We start from the raw sequence: 18,869 nt of genomic DNA, 5'->3' as shown, positions 1-18,869 counted from the left end.
CACCGGGATTGGCTGCTTTAAGTTCAGAGTACGCATGCTCTGACTTCCTCTCTCTTTCGATTCTTCCATACTCAGAGTACGCACGGTCTGATTTTCTCTTTCGATTCTTCCAAAATCAGAGTAAGCATGCGCTGATTTTCTTTTTCCGTTCTTCCTACCCCTCCCCTCCTCCGCGGTGCATTTGTTATCTAGTTTTAATAAGGAGTGTATGTGAGGCAGGTCGCCATCTCAAATCTTTCCTGTCAGTTTCCAACTTTTTCAGGTATGGGATTTTTCCTGGGAACTCTAGTAACTTAACAAATTTGGGCCGGGTACGGTGGCTCACGCTTGTAATTCCAGCAGTTCTGGAGGCCACAGCTGGTGGATCACTTGAACCCACGAGGCGGAGGTTGCAGTGAGCCCTGATCACACCACTGCATCCCAGCCTGGGCAACAGAGAGAGACCATGGCTCAAAAAAAAAAAAAAAACTCACTCAAGTCTTTCCTCCTGGGATCAAGTGATCCTCTCGCGTAGGCCCTGGGACTACAGGCGCACACCACTCTGCTTCTGTTAATGTGTGTGTGTGTGTGTTTGTTGTCGTTGTTGTTTTAGTAGAGATGGTTTCGGTATGTTGGCCAGGCTGGTCTCAAGCTCATGGGCTCAAGCGATCCTCCCTCCTTCGCCTCCCAAAGTGCTGGGATTACAGGCGTGAGCCGCTGTGCCTGGCTGATTGCTGCGCCTTGAAACTCCCCACATTCTCTCTAAGCGATGGCGGGCTCTTGTAATCTCAGAAATTCTAGCTCTCTTCTTCTAATAATTTACAAATCACCCAGTAATAGCCTCTAAATTCATTCATAGTAGCGATGCTCATTTCTCTTCAACAAAACAGAACCCCCCATCCCTCTGCCTGATCAGATCCATCACCAGAGAGACCATGTTATCTCTGGGACTGACTTCCCTTCCTTTATTTATTGAGTGGGGGTGTCAGCATGCCCCCACTGAATAAAATTACACAGTCACATCTCTGCCTCCCCAACAAGGGTCTGTACATCTTTCAGTGTAAGCTGAAACTACTAACAACATTAGCCAACCCCCACCTAAAGACTCAAGGCTGCTTTGCCCATAGGAAACCTGTCATCCCAAATCAATACTTCTCCCAGAGACCACTGGTCCCCTATTTTCAGCTGACTTTTCCCCCCCATGTCATTACTCAGGGACAGATAAGCCCCGAATGGAGAAATGAAGCACCTGATTCCAGGTGACTGAGGGTGGCCGGCCTTCACAGATTTCTCCCTCCACGGGACCAAAGCTCCTGCGGCTGGAAAGACTTGGTCTGTTTCTCTTGCAGGTCAGACTGCTCCCGGTGCCATGAATGGAGAGGACACCCTTGCAAGGAGACCCACGGTTGGTGCTCAAATACCAGAGAAGACACAAAAGGTGAGGTAACCTGGAGGGGGCAGAGTAGTGGCCCAGGGGACAGCGTGGGGTGACCAGGTTTCTGAGGAGGGGAGGACAGAGGTACTGGAGACAAGGAGCAGGGTCTCAGGGGAGATCTGCATCCTTGGGAGCCTCCCATCCTCGCTCTGTCATCACCTAGCATCCCTGGAGACAAGTCTGTGACCTTGCACTACATTTGTTGAATCTCAGTCCATTCTGGAAAGTGGGAAGAGAGCCAGCCAGCAGCATTAAAGCCCTACTGTGTGGCAGGGGAGAAGCTAGGAAAGTTCCCTCATGTTCTGTCAGTTAGCCATGGCAGCCATCAGGACGGAATATCATCCCCACTTCCCAGATCCAGCACGCAGGAAGCGGCTCCAGCTGAATGGCAGACATGTCTAGCTGGGTCACTGACAAAATTCCTTTTTTATCTTTTCCTAGGCCTCCGATGATATTGCCAAATACTTCTCTAAGAAAGAGTGGGAAAAGATGAAAGCCACGGAGAAAATCACCTATGTGTATATGAAGAGAAAGTATGAGGTCATGACTAAACTAGGTAACAGAAAGTTCTAGGTACAGACAAGTCTGGGGACACATGAGCACCCCTTTTCCTGCTTTGGCTATTTCTTAGGCTGCAGAAGGTACCCCACATTTTCCTTTTGTGCAGGGAAAAATCGCAAGGCAGCTTCTGGGTGCTCTGCTCTTCTGTATTCTGTCAGGGCTGAGGGCAGGGACTGGCCACAGTGGAGCTTATACCTGGATCCTGCACGTTTCTCTCCCTTAGGCCTCTGTTCTGATGAGTCCAAGTGTCTCTGTGGCATCCCGGCACTCCCACACCGTCCCTACCTTCCTTCTCTCAGCTTGTATCTTTCTTTCTTTCCTTTTTTTTTCTTTTTTGAGTCAGAATCTCAGTCTGTCACCTAGGCTAGAGTGCAGTAGCGCAATCATAGCTCACTGCAGCCTTGAACTCCTGGCCTCAAGCAATACTCCAGCCTCAGCCTCCCAAAGTGCTGGTACTACAGATATGAGCCACCGTGGCAGGTCAAAGCTTGTCTCTTAAGGAATAAACATTTTGCTTCTTTCTAGGTTTGAAGCCCACCTTCCCACCTTTCATGCGTAATACAGGGGCCACAGACCTCCAGGGGAATGATTCTGATAATGACGGTAACCGTGGGAATGAGGGTGAGTAGATGGGAAGGGGCTGGATAGGGTCTCCTCAAGCCCAGCTGCTTTTCAGCTCAGCTACCTGGGAAAGATCCTCAGGCATTTGTTCCCTCACACACACCAGGGCTGAGTGAAAAAAATTGCATGCAGAAAGTTAACTACAGAGGCCATTCATATAAAATTTTACAACATGCAAAACAAGAATATATATTTTCATAGATAATAAATAAATGGTAAATGTATACAAACATGAATGTGAATAAAAAGCCATCACATTAAGGTGACTGGCTGTAAGTGGAGGAGGGAGGGAGGGCAGGGATTGCTGAGTGCTGCACAGACAGCTTCAGCTGTGACTTGTCGATAGCGTGTTTTGTTTGTTTTTGTTTTTGAGATGGAGTTTCACTCTTCTCGGCCGGGGTGGAATGCAATAAGGCAATCTCGGCTCACTCCGACTTTCACCTCCTGGGTTCAAGTGATTGTCCTGCCTCAGCCTCCTGAGTAGCTGGGGTTACAGGCATGCGCCCCCACACCCAGCTCATTTTTAATTTTTGGTAGACACGGGGATTCACCATGTTGGCCAGGCTGGTCTCAAACTTCCCGACCTCAGGTGATCCACCCGCCTCAGCCTCCCAAAGTGCTGGGGTGGCAAGTGTGAGCTACCACGCCCGGCCTGTTTGTAGTTTTTCTAATATTCTGAAAAAATAAATCAAACCTAACAGAGCTGTGGGGTAATGTTGAGATCCGACTGGACTCAATATTATTCCCCATACTTTTCTGTGTTTTGCAATATTTCTTTTTTAAACGACATGTTGTTCTTCCTAAGCACTGTTAATGAATCAAAGGACTGTTAAAAAAATGTTACAAGAGAAAAAAAAAAGAAAGAAAATGTTACAACTGTAGATTCGCCAAAAACTTCCAGAGTTTGTTTCATTAACAGCATGTAGGTATTGGATAGGTATCTTAGTAGTGAGGGTGATGAACACATTATGTAATAAGCATCGATGTTTCCCTGTATTTTATCAAAAGCAAATAGTCTTCTTATTCCCAAAGAACCCTGATTCTCTGTGATGAGCTTGGGAGTGAGTTTGAAAGAGTGATCCCTCATCCAGCACACAGAGAGCTTTCCCACTTGTCAGAGAGCAGAGATAACATAGGGTGAAAAAGAGACAGGTTCTTCGGTAGAGATCTTTGTACATTTCAGGAATATAAAGGGGACATAGGTGTTTACTTGCTCTTCTGCTCTGACAACACAATTACAAGACAAGGTCAGACTGTCCAAACTGTCTCCAATAGACCTATTACTCCCCAACTAAACAGGCCAGATTCTACCATCTCCCACAATCACTATAAGAGATCTGAAAATCCAGTGCTTGAGTGTCTGCCAAGATTTTGACATTAAAGGAGTGTCTTTATACTGAAAATATTTCAGAGCCACTGGAATAAATCATCCATGGTTCATCACACATTTAACAGCTTAATTCACATACCATGAGATTCACCCATTTGAAGTGTACAATGATTCTCAGTTGTTGCACATCTTGAGTGGATACAGTTAGATTCCTAACCAATCAATTTAATTATTTGGAAAAAAGTAAAAGATATGTAAAGGAATAAGATGAGACTGTGATGGAGTTTAGTCCCAATTTGACAAACTACGAGATGGAAAATTCTGAATTGATGCCACAGATAAATGAATCAACCATTACTAAACATAATTCAGAGGCTTATCACAAATAACTCCTCAACAATAAGTGGACTCATAACCCTCTGCTGCAGAATACCCTCATGCAATAGAAGTCTCTCTAGAGTCTGGAAACCTTTACCAACAAAGAAAAATTCTGATGTATTCTCTTTCAGTTGAACGTCCTCAGATGACTTTCGGCAGGCTCCAGAGAATCTTCCCGAAGGTGAGTATCACTCAAATCTAAAGGACCAGAGAACCTTTGTCCCTCCACAGATGCGAACACTGGTAAGAGTGGGAGAATATCAAAAATGCCCTCACTGCCTCCTTCTCCCCATGTCTATCACAACACCTGATGTAGCACCAACAGCTTGATAATACTAACAGTTGTGATCCTTAATACCTCTTTTGTTTTCATACTGATGCCAGATACTATTTTAAGCAGTTCACATAGATTAATGTATTTGATCCTTAAGAAGACCTCTATGACGTTGTTTCTATTATTATCTCCAAATAATAACGAGTCACACACTTTGGTTGTCATCCATATAAAAGCCATGTGACTTGGCACAAATCTTCTAAGTTCTCTGAGCTCCAGACTCCTGGTCCATGAAATGGAAGTAAAGAATCATAGTTCATGTTTTAGATCATAGTTATCAGCAACATCATAATAAAATGAGGCTATCGGGGTACAGAGATGTTAAAGGATTTTCCTGGGGCGCAGTGGCAGTGGTAATCTAATCCAGAGCTCCAAGCCGTTTAAAGCTCATTTACGTTTGCATTTTTTTTATGAAGTTCAGATGTTGTTCACTAGGGCTTTACCCCATAGGGCCTGCTGGTGCTTCCATTGAGACATCCACTCTTGCCGTAGGAAAGACCAGCTGGCCTCTGCTCTGTTACTGGGACCACTTCCATGGCTTAGGAATTTCTTTGACTTTTGGCCCCTCCCCGCTGTGAGCTCCTTGAGGACCTTGTCTGCACCTGAGGCATCCTGGAAGCCCCCATTCCAGCCCAGGGGATCCCTCGGAGGCCCCTGAGTGAGTGACCCCACGAGTGCAGATTCAACTCTGGTTTAGAGGGTAAAGGGATCTGGGAGTTGAGTAGCCAGTGTGGAGACCGAATTCAAGGAAGGATCATGAAAGGTATTAATTGTTATAATTACTACATTTAAACAGTGTTTACAAGCTCAGAGAGGACTTTCCCGTAGACTATTTTACACGCATTGTTCACTATTTCATAAGCGAGGAAGCTGAATAAAAAGTAGATTAAGAGCCGGGCGCGGTGGCTCGCGACTGTAATCCCAGCACTTTGGGGGGCTGAGTTGGATGGATCACTCGGTCAAGAGATCAAGACCACCCTGCCCAACATGGTGATACCTCGTCTCTATTGAAAATAAAAAACTAACAGGGCGTGGTAGCGCCTGCCTGCAGTCCCAGATACTCTGGAGGCTGCTGCATGAGAGTCACTTAAACGCAGGAGTCTGATGTTGCAGTGAGCCGGGATCTTGCCACTGCACTGCAGCCTGGTGACAGAGCAAGACTCTGTCTCAAAAAAAAAAAAAAAAAAAAAGTAGCTTCAGATTGTTGGTCAGTGACACATCCCAGTGCAACCAGAACTGGTATGGCTACCACCTGACTGAATTCCACATTCAATGTCGGTGCCTCGGTAGGGTGATATGCCAGATCTGGTACTGCTTTCTTTGCTGCCTAGATTAATTTCAGCAAACCGTTTCTTTACCCCTCCCTCCCTTGTATTCATCTCCCCACACCATCTTGTTCAGCAGTGTTTTGTCCCCTCTCTATGTTTTTACATTTACTCTCCCAGCAGCTAAGAGCTTATATGAGCTCCCTCGTATTTTATAGAAGCTCTCCCTTTTGCAGACCTTATGAATTCTTAGAATGCTATCCTCCTTCCAATCTTTTGTATACCAAACTCTCAATTACATGGAGATTTTTGCTGTTTGCAAGAATGTCAGTCTTAAAAGAGTGTGAAGATAAGCATTCTAGCCCTGGAAACCATATTCACATAGGCCATTCCTTTCCTGTCTAACCTCCTGGGTTTCTCCTAATTTAGGCCTGTGTAACTCTCCCCGCGTTGTTGAGAACATTGATTAAGGTAATGCATGTGAAGACCCTTTGTAAGCTCTAAAGCACTATAGAAATATCACTCATACTGTTATCTGTGACCTTCACATTATAAAGATCACCCCCGAGAAGCCAGCAGAGGAAGGAAATGATTGGAAGGGAGTGTCAGAAGCATCTGCCCCAGAGAACCATGGGAAACAGCTGTGCCCCCCGGGAAAAGCAACTACCTCTGAGAAGATTCACGAGACATCTGGTAAGAGGAAAGAATGCAGGAACAACCCCTCTGGCTTCCCTGGCGATGTTGAGGTGTGTGGACTGGGTGTGTGGCATGGATCCCAGACAAGCCCGGGTCCAGGCTGGGCTGAGGAGCTCGCCCAGCTCCAGATGAGATGTTAGACGTGACCTCCAGAGACACAGACTGGAGTTCTCATCCATAGAAAAACCACGTGACTTGGGGCAAGTCTTCCAAATTTTCTCAGTTCCAGATTCCTCGTCCATAAGATGGAAATAAAGAATCATAGTTCGTAAATTGTTTGGAGGCATTAAATTTAATCTAGAAGGCCTGATGTCATGAAAGGTGCTCAAGTGATTCTATCTGTGGTAACCTGGGATCATATCTTACTCAGCCCAATGCCTGATACCCAATACAGGTGTACTTCAGAGATAGTGCAGATTCGGTTCCAGACGACTGCATTAAAGTGAGTCACACGCATTGTTTTTTTGGTTTGGCAGTGCGTAAAAACATTATGTTTACACTATAGTGCAGTCTACTAAGAGTGCAATAGCGTTATGTCTAAAAATGTACATAACTTTATTTTAAACTAATTCATTGTTAAAGTGCTAACAATCTTCTGAGCCTTCAGTGAGTCACCCTTTTTGCTGGTGGAGGCTCTTGCCTGGGTGTTGATGGCTGCTGGCTGATCAAGGTGGTGGCTGCTGAAGGGTGGAGTGGCTGTGGCAGTTTCTTAAAAGAAAACAACAATGAAATTTGCCACATTGATTAACTCTCTGTTTCATGAAGGATTTCTCCGTAGTATGTGATGCTATTGGACAGCATTTTACCCACAGGAGAACTTCCTTCAAAGTTGGAGTCAATCTCCTCTAGCTATGAAAGTCCTAGATGGCATCTGCTTCCAATAGAAGGCTAGTTTATCTACATTGAAAATCTGTTGTTTGGTGTAGCCACCTTCGACAGCGATCTTAGCTGGATCTTCTGGATAACGTGCTGCAGTTTCTCCATCAGGGTTTGCTGCTTCACCTTGCGCTTTTAAGTTATGCAGATGGCTTCTTTCCTTGAACCTCATGAACCACCCTCTGCTAGCTTCAAACGTTTCTCCTGCAGCTTCTTCACCTCTCTCAGCTTTCATGGACTGGAAGAGAGTTCGGGTCTTGCTCTGAATTAGACTTTGGCTTAAGGGAATGTTGTGGCTGGTTTCGTCAAATATCCTGACCACTCAAACTTCCTCTATTTGAGCAGTAAGGCAGTTTTGCTTTCTTCTTCGTGTGTTCACTGGAGTATTAGTATTATTATTTCCTTCAAGAACTTCTCCTTTGCATGCACAGCTTGGCTGTTTGGTGGAAGAGGTCGAGCTTTCAGCCCGTCTTGGCTTTCAACATGCTTCCTCACTAAGCTTAGCCATTTCTAGCTTCTGATTTAATGTGAGAGACATGCGACCCTTCCTTTCATTTCAACAGTTAGCGGCCATTATAGGGTTGTTAATCGTCCTAACTTCAGTATAGGTGTGTCTCAAGAAATAGGGAGGCCCAAGAAAAGGAGGAGAGATGGGGAACAGCTCATCGGTGGAGCAGTCAGAAGACACAAAACATTAAGCGATTAAGTTTGTCATCTTCTATGGGTGCAGTTCCTGGTACCCACCCCCCAAACAATTACACAGAACGGGTGATTATAGTCAATAATAATTTAATTGTACATTTTTTAAAAACTAGAAGAGTGTAATTGGATTGTTTGTAACACAAGCATAGATGGTCGAGGGGATGGATACCCTATTTTCCATGATGTGATTATTATGCATGGCATGCGTGTATCAAAACATCTCACGTACCCCATAAGTACACCTACTGTGTACGCACCAAAATAAAAAACACGGACGGGCGCTGTGGCTCACGCCTGTAATCCCAGCACTTTGGGAGGCTGAGGCAGGCCGATCACAAAGTCGGGAGATCGAGACCATCCTGGCTAATACGGTGAAACCCCAACTCTACTAAAAATACAAAAGATTAGCCAGGCGTAGTGACATGCTCCTGTAGTCCCAGCTACTCTGGAGGCTGAGGCAGGAGAATCGCTTGAACCAGAGAGGCAGAGGTTGCAGTGAGCTGAGATTGCTCCACTGCACTCCAGGCTGGGCTACAGAGTGAGACTTTGTCTCAAATAACAACATAACATAACATAACATAACATAACATAACATAACATAACATAACATAACATATTGAAAAATTAAAATTATTTTAAAAGACTAAAAAACAACAAAAACAATTGCAGTAATAATATCAAAGCTCACTGATCACAGATCACCATAACAGATATAATAATAATGGAAAAGTGTAAAATTGATGAGAATTTCCAAAAAAACATTGCAGTATCTGTGAAGCACTATGAAAATGTGGTGCAATAAAAAAAAGTACACCTCGGTGCCCTTAATAAACACGTGCTGAATGAAAGGAGGTAAGGGTGGATGTTCCCATAAGTGAAGATGTTGGGACTCTAAACCTCACAATGAAAGGAGCCAGAAGCTAAAACTTTAATTGGCATTTGGCCTGTATTGGTGTGGGTCTAAGGTCTCAGCCTCTCTAAGCCAGAGAATGTGAAACACTGGATAAAGAAGGCCCATGGGCACTTGGGAAGGGGGAGGCATCTCCTGTTTTTGAGAAAACAGAGCCTAACACTCTCCAACCTACCCAACCCTCATTTTCCAACTCTTCCCCATCATAGGACCCAAAAGGGGGGAACATGCCTGGACCCACAGACTGCGTGAGAGAAAGCAGGTGGTGATTTATGAAGAGATCAGCGACCCTGAAGAAGATGACGAGTAACTGTAAGTGAACCTTGGGCTCACCCCCGACATCCCTGCAGATGTGCTATTCTGTTATGGTACTGGTATCCCATCTTGTCACTTATTCCCCATATCATTCCCTTCTAATAATTTGCTAGGGTACAGCATTGAGGCTGAATGATGAGATTTCCCATGTTTTTTGTTTTGTTTTTTTGACGGACCCTCCCTTTGTGGCCCAGGCTGCAGTGCAGGGGCACGATCTCCGCTCACTGCAAGCTCCGCCTCACGGGTTCACGCCATTCTCCTGTCTCAGCCTCTCCAGTAACTGCGACTACAAGCGCCCGCCACCACGCCCGGGTAATTTTTTTTGTATTTTTGGTAGAGACGGGGTTTCACCGTGTTAGCCAGGATGGTCTCGGTCTCCTGACCTTGTGATCCGCCGGCCTCGGCCACCCAAAGTGCTGGGATTACAGGCATGAGCCACCGCGCCTGGCCTTCGCAAGCTCTTTTTACTCCCTACTTGTATATCCAGGGATCCTCCCTACCCAGGATGCTGTGGGTTCCCAAACTCCAGGTCAGCCCTGTATGTGGGCCACACCTTCCTCTAACCTGGGAATGGATAACCCAGGTGAAGAAGTCACTGTGGCATGAGCAGATGGTTCACTTGGAGGAACCGCGTGGAAGGCGTGTGCAGGTCCTTGGGTAGGGCAGAATCAGAGTGTGCAGGGTCTGCAGGTCAGGAGGAGTTGAGATTGAGTTATCGGGCAGTGGGAACTCACTGCCACTTACTTTCCTTCTCTCTTCTTGCCTCAGCCTTAGGGATATGACACATGCCCTTGATGAGAAGCAGAACGTGGTGACCTTTCACAAACGTGGGCATGGCTGCGGACCCCTCGTCATCAGGTGTATAGCAAGTGAAAGCAAGTGTTCACAACAGTGAAAAGTTGAGCGTTATTTATCTTAGTGTGCCAAGAGTTCGGTGTTAGTGTTTCCGTTGTATTTTCTTACAGTGTGCCATTCTGTTAGATATTAGCGTTTTCATTGATGAGCAAGACATGCTTAATGTGTATTTCGGTTTGTGTATCCATGCACCTACCTCAGAAAACAAGTATAGTCAGGTATTCTCTCCATAGGACAGCACTACCCTCCTCTCTCCCCAGCTGTGACTACTGAGGGCAGATCTGAGTGTTTAATTTCCGATTTTCTCCTCTGCATTTACACACCACATACACAAACACACACACACAGACACACACACACACACAGACACACACACACAGACACACACACACACACACACACACACACCAAGTACCAGCATAAGCATCTCCCAAATGCTTTTCCCCGTTGCCATGCGTCCTGGTCAAGCCCCCCTCAATCTGTTCCCTGTGCAGCATGTACTCCCCTCCTCTGATTCCCCGTATCAGTCATTGACAGTTAATAAACATTCGCAAACTTTCCCCATTTGTTTGCTCGTCTCATTACTGTGCGCACAGGTCTCTGCACGTGTGTGAATATTTCTTTAGGAAAGATTCTTAGAAGTGGAATTGCTGTGTTAAAGGAGTCATTTATTCAACAAAACACTAATGAGTGTGTTCTCGTGCTGAGTGCTGTTCTAGGTGTTGGAGAGACATCAGGGAACAAGGCAGGCAGAAGTTCCTGACCCCCATTCCAGAGGAGGATGTTTCTAGTTGTTGGGTTTCTTTGTTTGTTTGTTTATTTTTTCTAGAGAAGGGGTCTTGCGCTGTCCAGGCTAGAGTGCAGTGGCATGATCATAGCTCAATGCAACCTTGAACTCGTGGGCTCAAGTGATCCTCCCTCCTCAGCCCCCAGAGAAGCTGTGACTACAGGCATGCACCATCATGACCCACTAATTTTTTTAAGGTTTTGTCAAGAAAGACTCTCTATGTTACCCAGACTGCTCTTAAACTCCTGGGCCAAAGCAATCCTCCCACCTTGGTCTCCTGAAATGTTGAGATTACAGGCGTGAGGTGCAGCACCTGGCCTCCAGTTTTTATTTTGATAGAGACCATACACTTCAGTCCTGGAGCAGGATTCTGCAGCAGGTGGTTGGGCATCTTGGCCTTTTCTCTCTGAATGATTTTCGGGTTCAAGTTCTGGGACGGTCCATTTGGGTGGTTGTGGGAGGAGACACAGATGAAATCGTCATCTGGGGAACGTGGAAGAATCAGGAATATGCGTGCACTGTAGACCCTGTGATGCGCAGGGAATAGAAGAGTCCACTTAGTCTCCATGCAGGGGAGCAATTGGTGGGAAAGTCTCCTGGACAGAAGCATGAGACTGCCCATCAAGGGTCTCACCAACCAGGGGCCTGGGGGCTGGGGTGGAGATGATGATTTGGGAATGGGACAGTTCTTTCTCACAGGTACCATTGCACGGTACAGAGGTGAAACAGTTGCGGGGAAGGAAGGGCACAGGGGAGTCTATTTTAGAATAAACCATTGTGTGTGAATGGAGACATCAAAGCTCCATTCACACACAATGGACTTGAAACACCAGCCCCAGGTGGAGGCAGGATTGCAGCTGTTTTGACCGTTCGTGGCCCATCACCTTAGCCTCCTGGTTCTCCCCAGCCTTAGAAGGAGGACACTATCATCATTATGCCTGTATGATAGATGAGAGACCGAGTCCCAGACAGATGGTAGGCATTTTGTCACAGGTCCTAGAGCTGGCAGGTGCAGGAGGAGCTGAGTTTAGAGCTCATTGGCTTCGGAAACATTAAGGAGGAGAGGTGTGTGTGGTGGAGGGAGGGAGAATTGAACAAGCCCCGGGCTCTGTTTCCAATCACAATGTAAAGGCTGTGGGTTCATTTACCTAAGACAAGGAGCCCTAGGAGAGAGAGAGTGCAGGGAGGGACAGGCAGTCGTGGTCACAGCAGGGACAGTGGGAGACAGAGATGTGCAGGGTGGGCAGAAGAGGGGCAGGCAAAGAAGCGGGAGATACCCAAGGCCAAGTGTGGGCTGTCACAGCCACCAGAGGGAGAGGGTGCCAGGAGGGAGGTTGTGGGGCTCCAGGAGCAAGAGGTTCCCCAGATCTGCGAGCATGCCCTGCCTGGCACTGCAGGAACAGGTGGCTGCCACCCAGGTCCGTGTGGACGTACCTCTACCTGTGTCTCAGAGGAAACAAATTCTATTTTATCTCAATATAGTTCTGTATTACACAAATGTAACATTCAGCTACTAGATATTGAGAGCCTTATCCTCCATGCAAATAGAGGAGAGCATACCCCAAAAGAGATAATGAAGGATTTGATTTTTCTTTCTCCCTGGGACGATGGGATCCATAAGTTGGTTCCCCGAGCCCACAAGACAGATACAAGGAAGGGTGGCTGGAAGATTGTGAGTTATGACAGGCAACATTTTTCCTTAGGTTCCACGGGTATATAAAGCTCTGGACGATCTGTCTATCATGGATACATAAAGAGTGAACATGGTCCCCTCTCACAGATGTGTTTCTGTCCTTGTGAAGGGCTGAAGTTACACCAAGTTCTGATACGTTACTTTGTGTGTGTGTGTGTGTGTGGGGCGGGGGGGTTTGACATGATCGCACTCTGTCGACCAGGCTGGAGTGCAGTGATGCAAGTACAGCTCACTGCAGCCTCGATCTCCCAGGCTCAAGGGATTCTCCCACTTCAGCTTCCGATCTAGTTGGGACTACAGGCACACGCCACCACACCCAGCTAGTTTTTGTATTTTTTTGTAGAGACGGCATCCACTGTGTTGCCCAGACTGGGGTGGATCCCCTGGCCTCAGGCAATCCTCCTGCCTCAGCCTCCCGAAGTGCTGGGATGACAAGTGTGAGCCACCCCGCCAGGCCTTCACTTTCTTTAATGAACAATTATCAGAGTTTCATCTTAGAGGCAAAAGCGGCTACTGCCAGCCAATCTGCGTGTGGTGTTGGAGGGGAATCTGGCTGATTCAGACATTTCTAATGAACTTTTAAATTAATCTACCTGATGATTATCCTGAGGCCCTTTCCAGCTCCGCGTTTTTTTGATTCAGGGTTTGGAGTTTTTCAGAGGCTTTGTTACAAAGATCGTCTCCTGGATGGGTGCGGTGTCCCATGCTGTAATGTCAGCACTTTGGAAGGCCGAGGCAGGCAGATCACTTGACGTCAGGAGTTGGAGACTAACCTGGCCAACAGGGTGAAACCCCCGTCTCTACTAAAAATACAGAACTCAGCTGGCCGTGGTGGCAGGCCTCTGTGAATTCCAGTTACAGTGGGGAGTGAAGCAGGAGAATCCCTTGAACCTGGGAGATAGAGTGTACAGTGAGCCGAGATCACGTCACTGCACTCCAGCCTGGGCGACAGAGTAAGTCTGTCTCGAAAAACAAACAGCATCTCTCGCCTACAGTGATCTGAGCTGTGGTCTTGTCTCCTTGGGTTTCTCTATCAGTCTGATCCCATCTACTCTATCTCCCAGAAATGCCTCAATATTTCTGGTGGACCGCTGACACATTTTCTTATTTTCCTCTAAAGAATTGACCCTCGAAAACATTTTCTTCCCAGTTCAATGGAATGTTGAGTGGGGCATAGGATCTATCTGCCATCTTGCTCCAATCATCTGATTTTAGATATTTTATGTATATTTGTCACTATATAAGTGTATTTTTTCTCAATTTGGTTTTCTAAATGGTTAATATTGGTATGTAGAAAACCTATCTATCTATATATAATATTTTGTTACCTGTCTGGGAGCAGCTTCCCCTGCATTTTGGCACAAGACTCAATATGTTTTATTCTCCAAAAGGAAAGTAACAGGCTGGGCGCGGTGGCTCATGCCAGTAATCCCAGCACTTTGGGAGACTGAGGCGGGTGGATCACCTGAGGTCAGGGGTTCGAGACCAGCCTGGCCAAGATGGTGAATCCCCTTCTCTACTAAAAATACAATAAATAAAAAAAATTAGCCGGTTATTGGTGGTGCTCACCTGTAGTCCCAGCTACTAGGGTAGCTGAGGCGGGAGGATCATTTGAACTCAGGAGGCGGAGATTGAAGTGAGTCGAGATCGCGCCACTGCACTCCAGCCCGTGCGACAGAGATTCTTTCTCTAAATAAAAAAGGTAAAGAAAAAAAGAAAATTCACTTCACAGGAAATAGTTATAAGAGGATACTTTATGGATGATTTCATAGGGGAGAATGATGGAAAGAAAGGATATATATATATATATATATATATACACACACACATATATAGGTACATATATATACATATATACATATGTATACATATGTATATATATATAAAACGGAGCTAAGCAATTCACTGGGACAATCACCAGAACTGCCTTTTTCTCCAAAAATTGTACCCCAAACTACACTACTACTGGTTCTTCTAGTCCTTCCCTCTACTCCACATCCTCAAATTGTCAATTTTCTTATTGGGATAATTTTCCTCTGCCCAGATCTGGGTCCTCCATAACACTTAACACTGTCTTCGAGTGTTTGAATGCCCATTGCTTTAGCTCAGGTTCCCAAGGAAGCAGGCTTTGGGCCATACAGGACACCTCTAGACAGACTATACTGAGAATGCCTGGAATGGTGCATGGGGAGAGGAGAGGAGAGGGAATTACGTACCTGACTCTCACTCCTGGTTCCTTTTCTTATTGGTCAAAATTTACCCCACAGGTGCAAACTCCCCTACACTTCTAGATTGCATCAACTGCCCCTTTGACAGCTGTCTAGGAAGCCAGATCCCACACTTGGAAGTGTAGTATTTCATACAATCCAAAAGTGTCAGCAGAGGCCAGGCGTGGTGGCTCACGCCTGTAATCCCAGCACTGTGGGAGGCCAAGGCAGGCGGATCACGAGGTCAGGAGTTTGAGACCATCCTGGCCAGCATGGGGAAACCCCGTCTCTACTAAAAATACAGAAATTAGTTGGGCATGATGGTACACGCCTGTAATCCCAGCCACTCGGGAGGCTGAGGAGGAAGAATCGCTGGACCCTGGGCGGCAGAGGTTGCAATGAGCTGAGATTGCACCATTGCACTCCAGCCTGGGCAACAGATGGTGATTCCACCTCAAAAACAAACAAACAAGAAAAGCAAAACAAAAAATAAAAAGTGGTAGCAGAAATCAGAAAGTCCAGATATGTAGGTAATTGGCCTTGTTGTACAGCAGCAGCCAAGGGTGAACGCTAAATGCTCCCAGGCAAGTCCTAAGTTCATCAAGTAACTGGAGTACCCATCTGTGTTAGTTAATTGCCTTTATCTGAAGGAAAAATAAAACTCATATCTCTATGACAAGCAGGTGCTTACAGCTTGGAGCAAAGCACCTAGGTTAAACTCCCCTGGTGACAGGGAGACAGGGAGACAGGGACATCATCTTCCTCGACGTTCACCTTTCAAAGAGATGGCTCCATGGCCCTGAAGAAAGACATTCCTGGTGACGGTGCTTCCTGGCTCATGCCGGTAATCCCAACACTTCCGGAGGCTGAGGCTGGAGGATCCCTTGAGGACTGGAGTTCAAGTTCAAGACATTCCTGGGTTCTAGGGTGGACAGAGGCTTACATATCAAAGGAAGAGTTTATAAATACAAATTTCTTCAAGGAAATGCTCTAAGGAAAGTGAAATGGGGAAGGTCTCTTCTTGCTCTTTTGGCAACGGGAAAATCTCCATTTTATGTTTAGTTACGCTTACAGTTTCCCCCTTTTGTTATTCTTTTATAGTAACAGTACAATTTTCTAATTATCTCCACTGCTTTGAAATGGGGCTCATTGGCACTGGAGAAGCTGGTTCATTCGCACAGTCAGCTTTCACATTCCCTCTTTTGATCAAGATCTTTCTTTGAAAACCTCACAAACCTCAGGTGATCCACCCGCCTCAGCCTCCCAAAGTGCTGGGATTACAGGCGCAAGCCACTGTGCCCGGCCCTATAACCAATGTTTTAAATTATATCCCTCTAGAGAGAGTGAGAAGAGGTGTCTGTGTATGTCTGTATTGTGCTTTGTGTTTTACAGAACATTTACTCTTTATAAAGCACATATTTCTAACCTACGAAAATATCAAATGGAAAGGGGATGGGAATACCTTTGATATGTACATTCAGCAGAACTATGTGCTGCCGGGTACAGTTGCGTGAACATATACACACGTCCACTTCCCGTGAGATAAAATTTTAAGAAGAAAATTTTCTTTAGGAATCAGTCCTCCCCCAGGCCTTACTTACAATGTCTGGCTTACTGTCAACCTATGGGTCTGTCCACCAACCCTACAGGACCTCATATCCCTCCCTTCTCAAATGCCTACCTCTTCCCTTCCCTTCCCCCCCCACCATCAGAAAACAGGCAGAGATACACACAGCCATCGGCTTCTCAAACTTGATTTTATTGTAATCATCGCCATTGGTGGTGAGGATTTGTCCAATTTGGTTTCTCCATTTTTCACCAGTTCTCCCCAGCCTGTGAAGAAGATCCTTCAGATGCTTATGGGTCTTCTTCGTCCCCTGGTGGGTCTTCTTCCTCCTTGGCAGATGTTTCAGCCGATATTTCTAGGACTTCGTCCTCTTCCTCTTGGACTGGATTGATGGAGTGCTCTGGGGAGTGATCCTTCTCCAGTTGATTTGAATATGTTTTCTTAACCTTCCTGTAGCGAACCACTAATAGTGTTGAGTATTCAGATGTTTTCATCTTTTTCAAAGTCAGTTCGGGTGCTGAGTCCCTGTTTGGTGTCTCCTGCATCTGTTAAGAAAACAGAGAGAGACCAGAAAGATCTTATTCTGGGTGAATAGGATAGAGACTGGATAGCAAGGGGGGCTTCATGAGAAGAAGGAATGCAGGTTGAGGAAGGGGTTTGATCCAGAGAAGAACAAGGTTGAGTCACAGGGCAGGGATCTATGGGGAAGAAGAAGAGGAGCATGGGTAGGGTCATCTGTTAGTCCAAACTGCACCATTTTGTAAGTTCTTTGCTGTTTTGCAGACCTTGGTCAAAGTGAACATCCCATGGGGGTTCAGGCCGTGAGAACCATCCTGCCTAACCACCTGGACACAAGGCAGGCAAAGTCCCAACTAAAGAAACATCCCTATCATATCTTGCTTGGCAAAGTTCTAAGGAGCACCACAATGATATTCCACCAGAAAAAGGGCCAAACCACCTGATCATAAGAACATCTTATCAATATCCTGCAGGGCAGCAAGCCATACTGCCCAGGGCCCTCCCACCCATACCTATAAGCACCCCAGCCTGTCAGCGGCAGTGGGCTCTGGCATTAAGCGGGTCCTCCACTTCCACAATTGTCTGCAATATTCCTGTGTTGCTGTTTGAGCCCCTCCTGCTCTGTGTGTCTTTCTTTCACCCTCACCTTCGCTTCAAAACCTATCATACCTCATCATTTTCATCGTTGCATTCACAGGGGCTCTTCCTCTTCTCCCCATTGGTGCTGGGAGGTTTACTATCCATAATGAGGCTTTTGTAGCTTTTGAATCTTCCCAGTGGCCCAGAGCTCTTGCCCTCCCTATGTATACCCTCCTGGTGACAAGGCAAAGCCACACCCTTGAACTTTGTTTGATCATACAGGCAGTGTCCCAGCCAATGGCAGCCCTAGGGTGGCTTAGACATCACAAAGCACCACTGCTGACAACTCCCTGGGCTTGCGGGCGAGGGGTGACAGGGGTGTAGAGCAAGCCAAATGCTGTTGTTGCTTCAGCATCCCCTGAAGATGCATCCCAAACCGATCTGCCGCTGCTCCTCATTTCTCCATGTTTAATGCTCATGGTTCACGTGGAAGTCAGAGGATGATTCCTTCCATCCCTTCCCCACAGCCATTCCTATTAAGTGATTCATTCTTTTGTCCTCCAGCCCTCACCATGACTTAGTATTTTCGATGTCTCACCTCAAATCCCCCAAGCTAGTGTGGCTACATTTACTTATTGGTGGAGATGTGAATTATCCCATTTCCCTCTTACAGTTCCTTCATATGCACCTTGAAGACCATTTACCTTTGGGCTACTGCCAGGCAAATTTCAACCCATGTTCTTTTACCCAATGTCCATGTAGTTCTTTTAAGTTTCCTATTTCCAATCTGAAATAACGGCCTTCAGTCTGTCAAAACTTTAGAGAATAAACATTCTTTACCGTGTATCTTAGTCTTGTTTCAAATCAGGGGTGTATTTGATTTTGTTTACGGGAGTTAACAGTTAAAAGTTAAACAGTGGAAAGTGAACAGTTAACTCCCATATGGGAGTTAGCAGTTAACAGTTAACAGTTAAAAGCTGTTAATCGCTTAAAAAAGGTTTCTTTGACTTTGAAAGGCAAAACAAAGGGTTAGCAATATTTTAAGCAAAACGTTAAACAGATTAGTTTCCTATTAGTTTGGTTTATGCAGTTAATTCCTGTCCTGCTTTTTATCAGAAACCTGCATAATCAGCTTTATAGCTGATTATAAAACCACCTTTAAAGAGGACTAAAACAAGACAACAATTGTTTATGGGTGACAAAAAGTTTTAGGGTAGCCATAGTTAAAGACACAATTGACAAAGATACCTGTTACCTCTG

At 45.9% G+C, this 18,869-nt stretch overlaps 2 protein-coding genes across 2 annotated transcripts; one reads left to right on the top strand and one right to left on the bottom strand.

The window, feature by feature from the left end:
• On the top strand, positions 1-10,247 carry LOC116811303 (protein SSX7-like). Its single transcript, XM_032756360.2, has 8 exons — positions 1-120; positions 1,329-1,417; positions 1,856-1,970; positions 2,501-2,596; positions 4,436-4,485; positions 6,461-6,596; positions 9,297-9,399; positions 10,171-10,247. The coding sequence occupies exons 2-7, from the start codon at positions 1,349-1,351 to the stop codon at positions 9,395-9,397; spliced, it is 567 nt and encodes a 188-aa protein (XP_032612251.1). The 5' UTR covers positions 1-120; positions 1,329-1,348; the 3' UTR covers positions 9,398-9,399; positions 10,171-10,247.
• A 6,435-nt stretch (positions 10,248-16,682) lies between these two features.
• LOC116811071 (sperm protein associated with the nucleus on the X chromosome N1) lies at positions 16,683-17,838 on the bottom strand. Its single transcript, XM_032756194.2, has 2 exons — positions 17,700-17,838; positions 16,683-17,056 (listed from the first exon to the last, which is right to left on the bottom strand). The coding sequence occupies exons 1-2, from the start codon at positions 17,772-17,774 to the stop codon at positions 16,802-16,804; spliced, it is 330 nt and encodes a 109-aa protein (XP_032612085.1). The 5' UTR covers positions 17,775-17,838; the 3' UTR covers positions 16,683-16,801.
• Positions 17,839-18,869: the final 1,031 nt, after the last annotated feature.

The sequence above is a fragment of the Hylobates moloch genome, unplaced genomic scaffold (genome assembly GCF_009828535.3).
Source record: "Hylobates moloch isolate HMO894 unplaced genomic scaffold, HMol_V3 SCAFFOLD_7, whole genome shotgun sequence".
Classification (NCBI taxonomy): Eukaryota; Metazoa; Chordata; class Mammalia; order Primates; family Hylobatidae; genus Hylobates; species Hylobates moloch.
Note: the sequence above shows the minus strand (reverse complement) of the source record. Positions and strands in the feature narration are given on the sequence as shown.

Bases quoted from the DNA above. Each gene is read 5' to 3' on its own strand.
- LOC116811071 (XM_032756194.2), bottom strand. From the start codon at position 17,774: ATGGATAGTAAACCTCCCAGCACCAATGGGGAGAAGAGGAAGAGCCCC. The intron at 17,057-17,699 runs GTATGATAGGTT...TTTTCTTAACAG, and splicing joins GCAACGATGAAAATGATGAG to ATGCAGGAGACACCAAACAG.
- LOC116811303 (XM_032756360.2), top strand. From the start codon at position 1,349: ATGAATGGAGAGGACACCCTTGCAAGGAGACCCACGGTTGGTGCTCAA. The intron at 2,597-4,435 runs GTGAGTAGATGG...ATTCTCTTTCAG, and splicing joins CGGTAACCGTGGGAATGAGG to TTGAACGTCCTCAGATGACT. The intron at 6,597-9,296 runs GTAAGAGGAAAG...TCCCCATCATAG, and splicing joins GAAGATTCACGAGACATCTG to GACCCAAAAGGGGGGAACAT.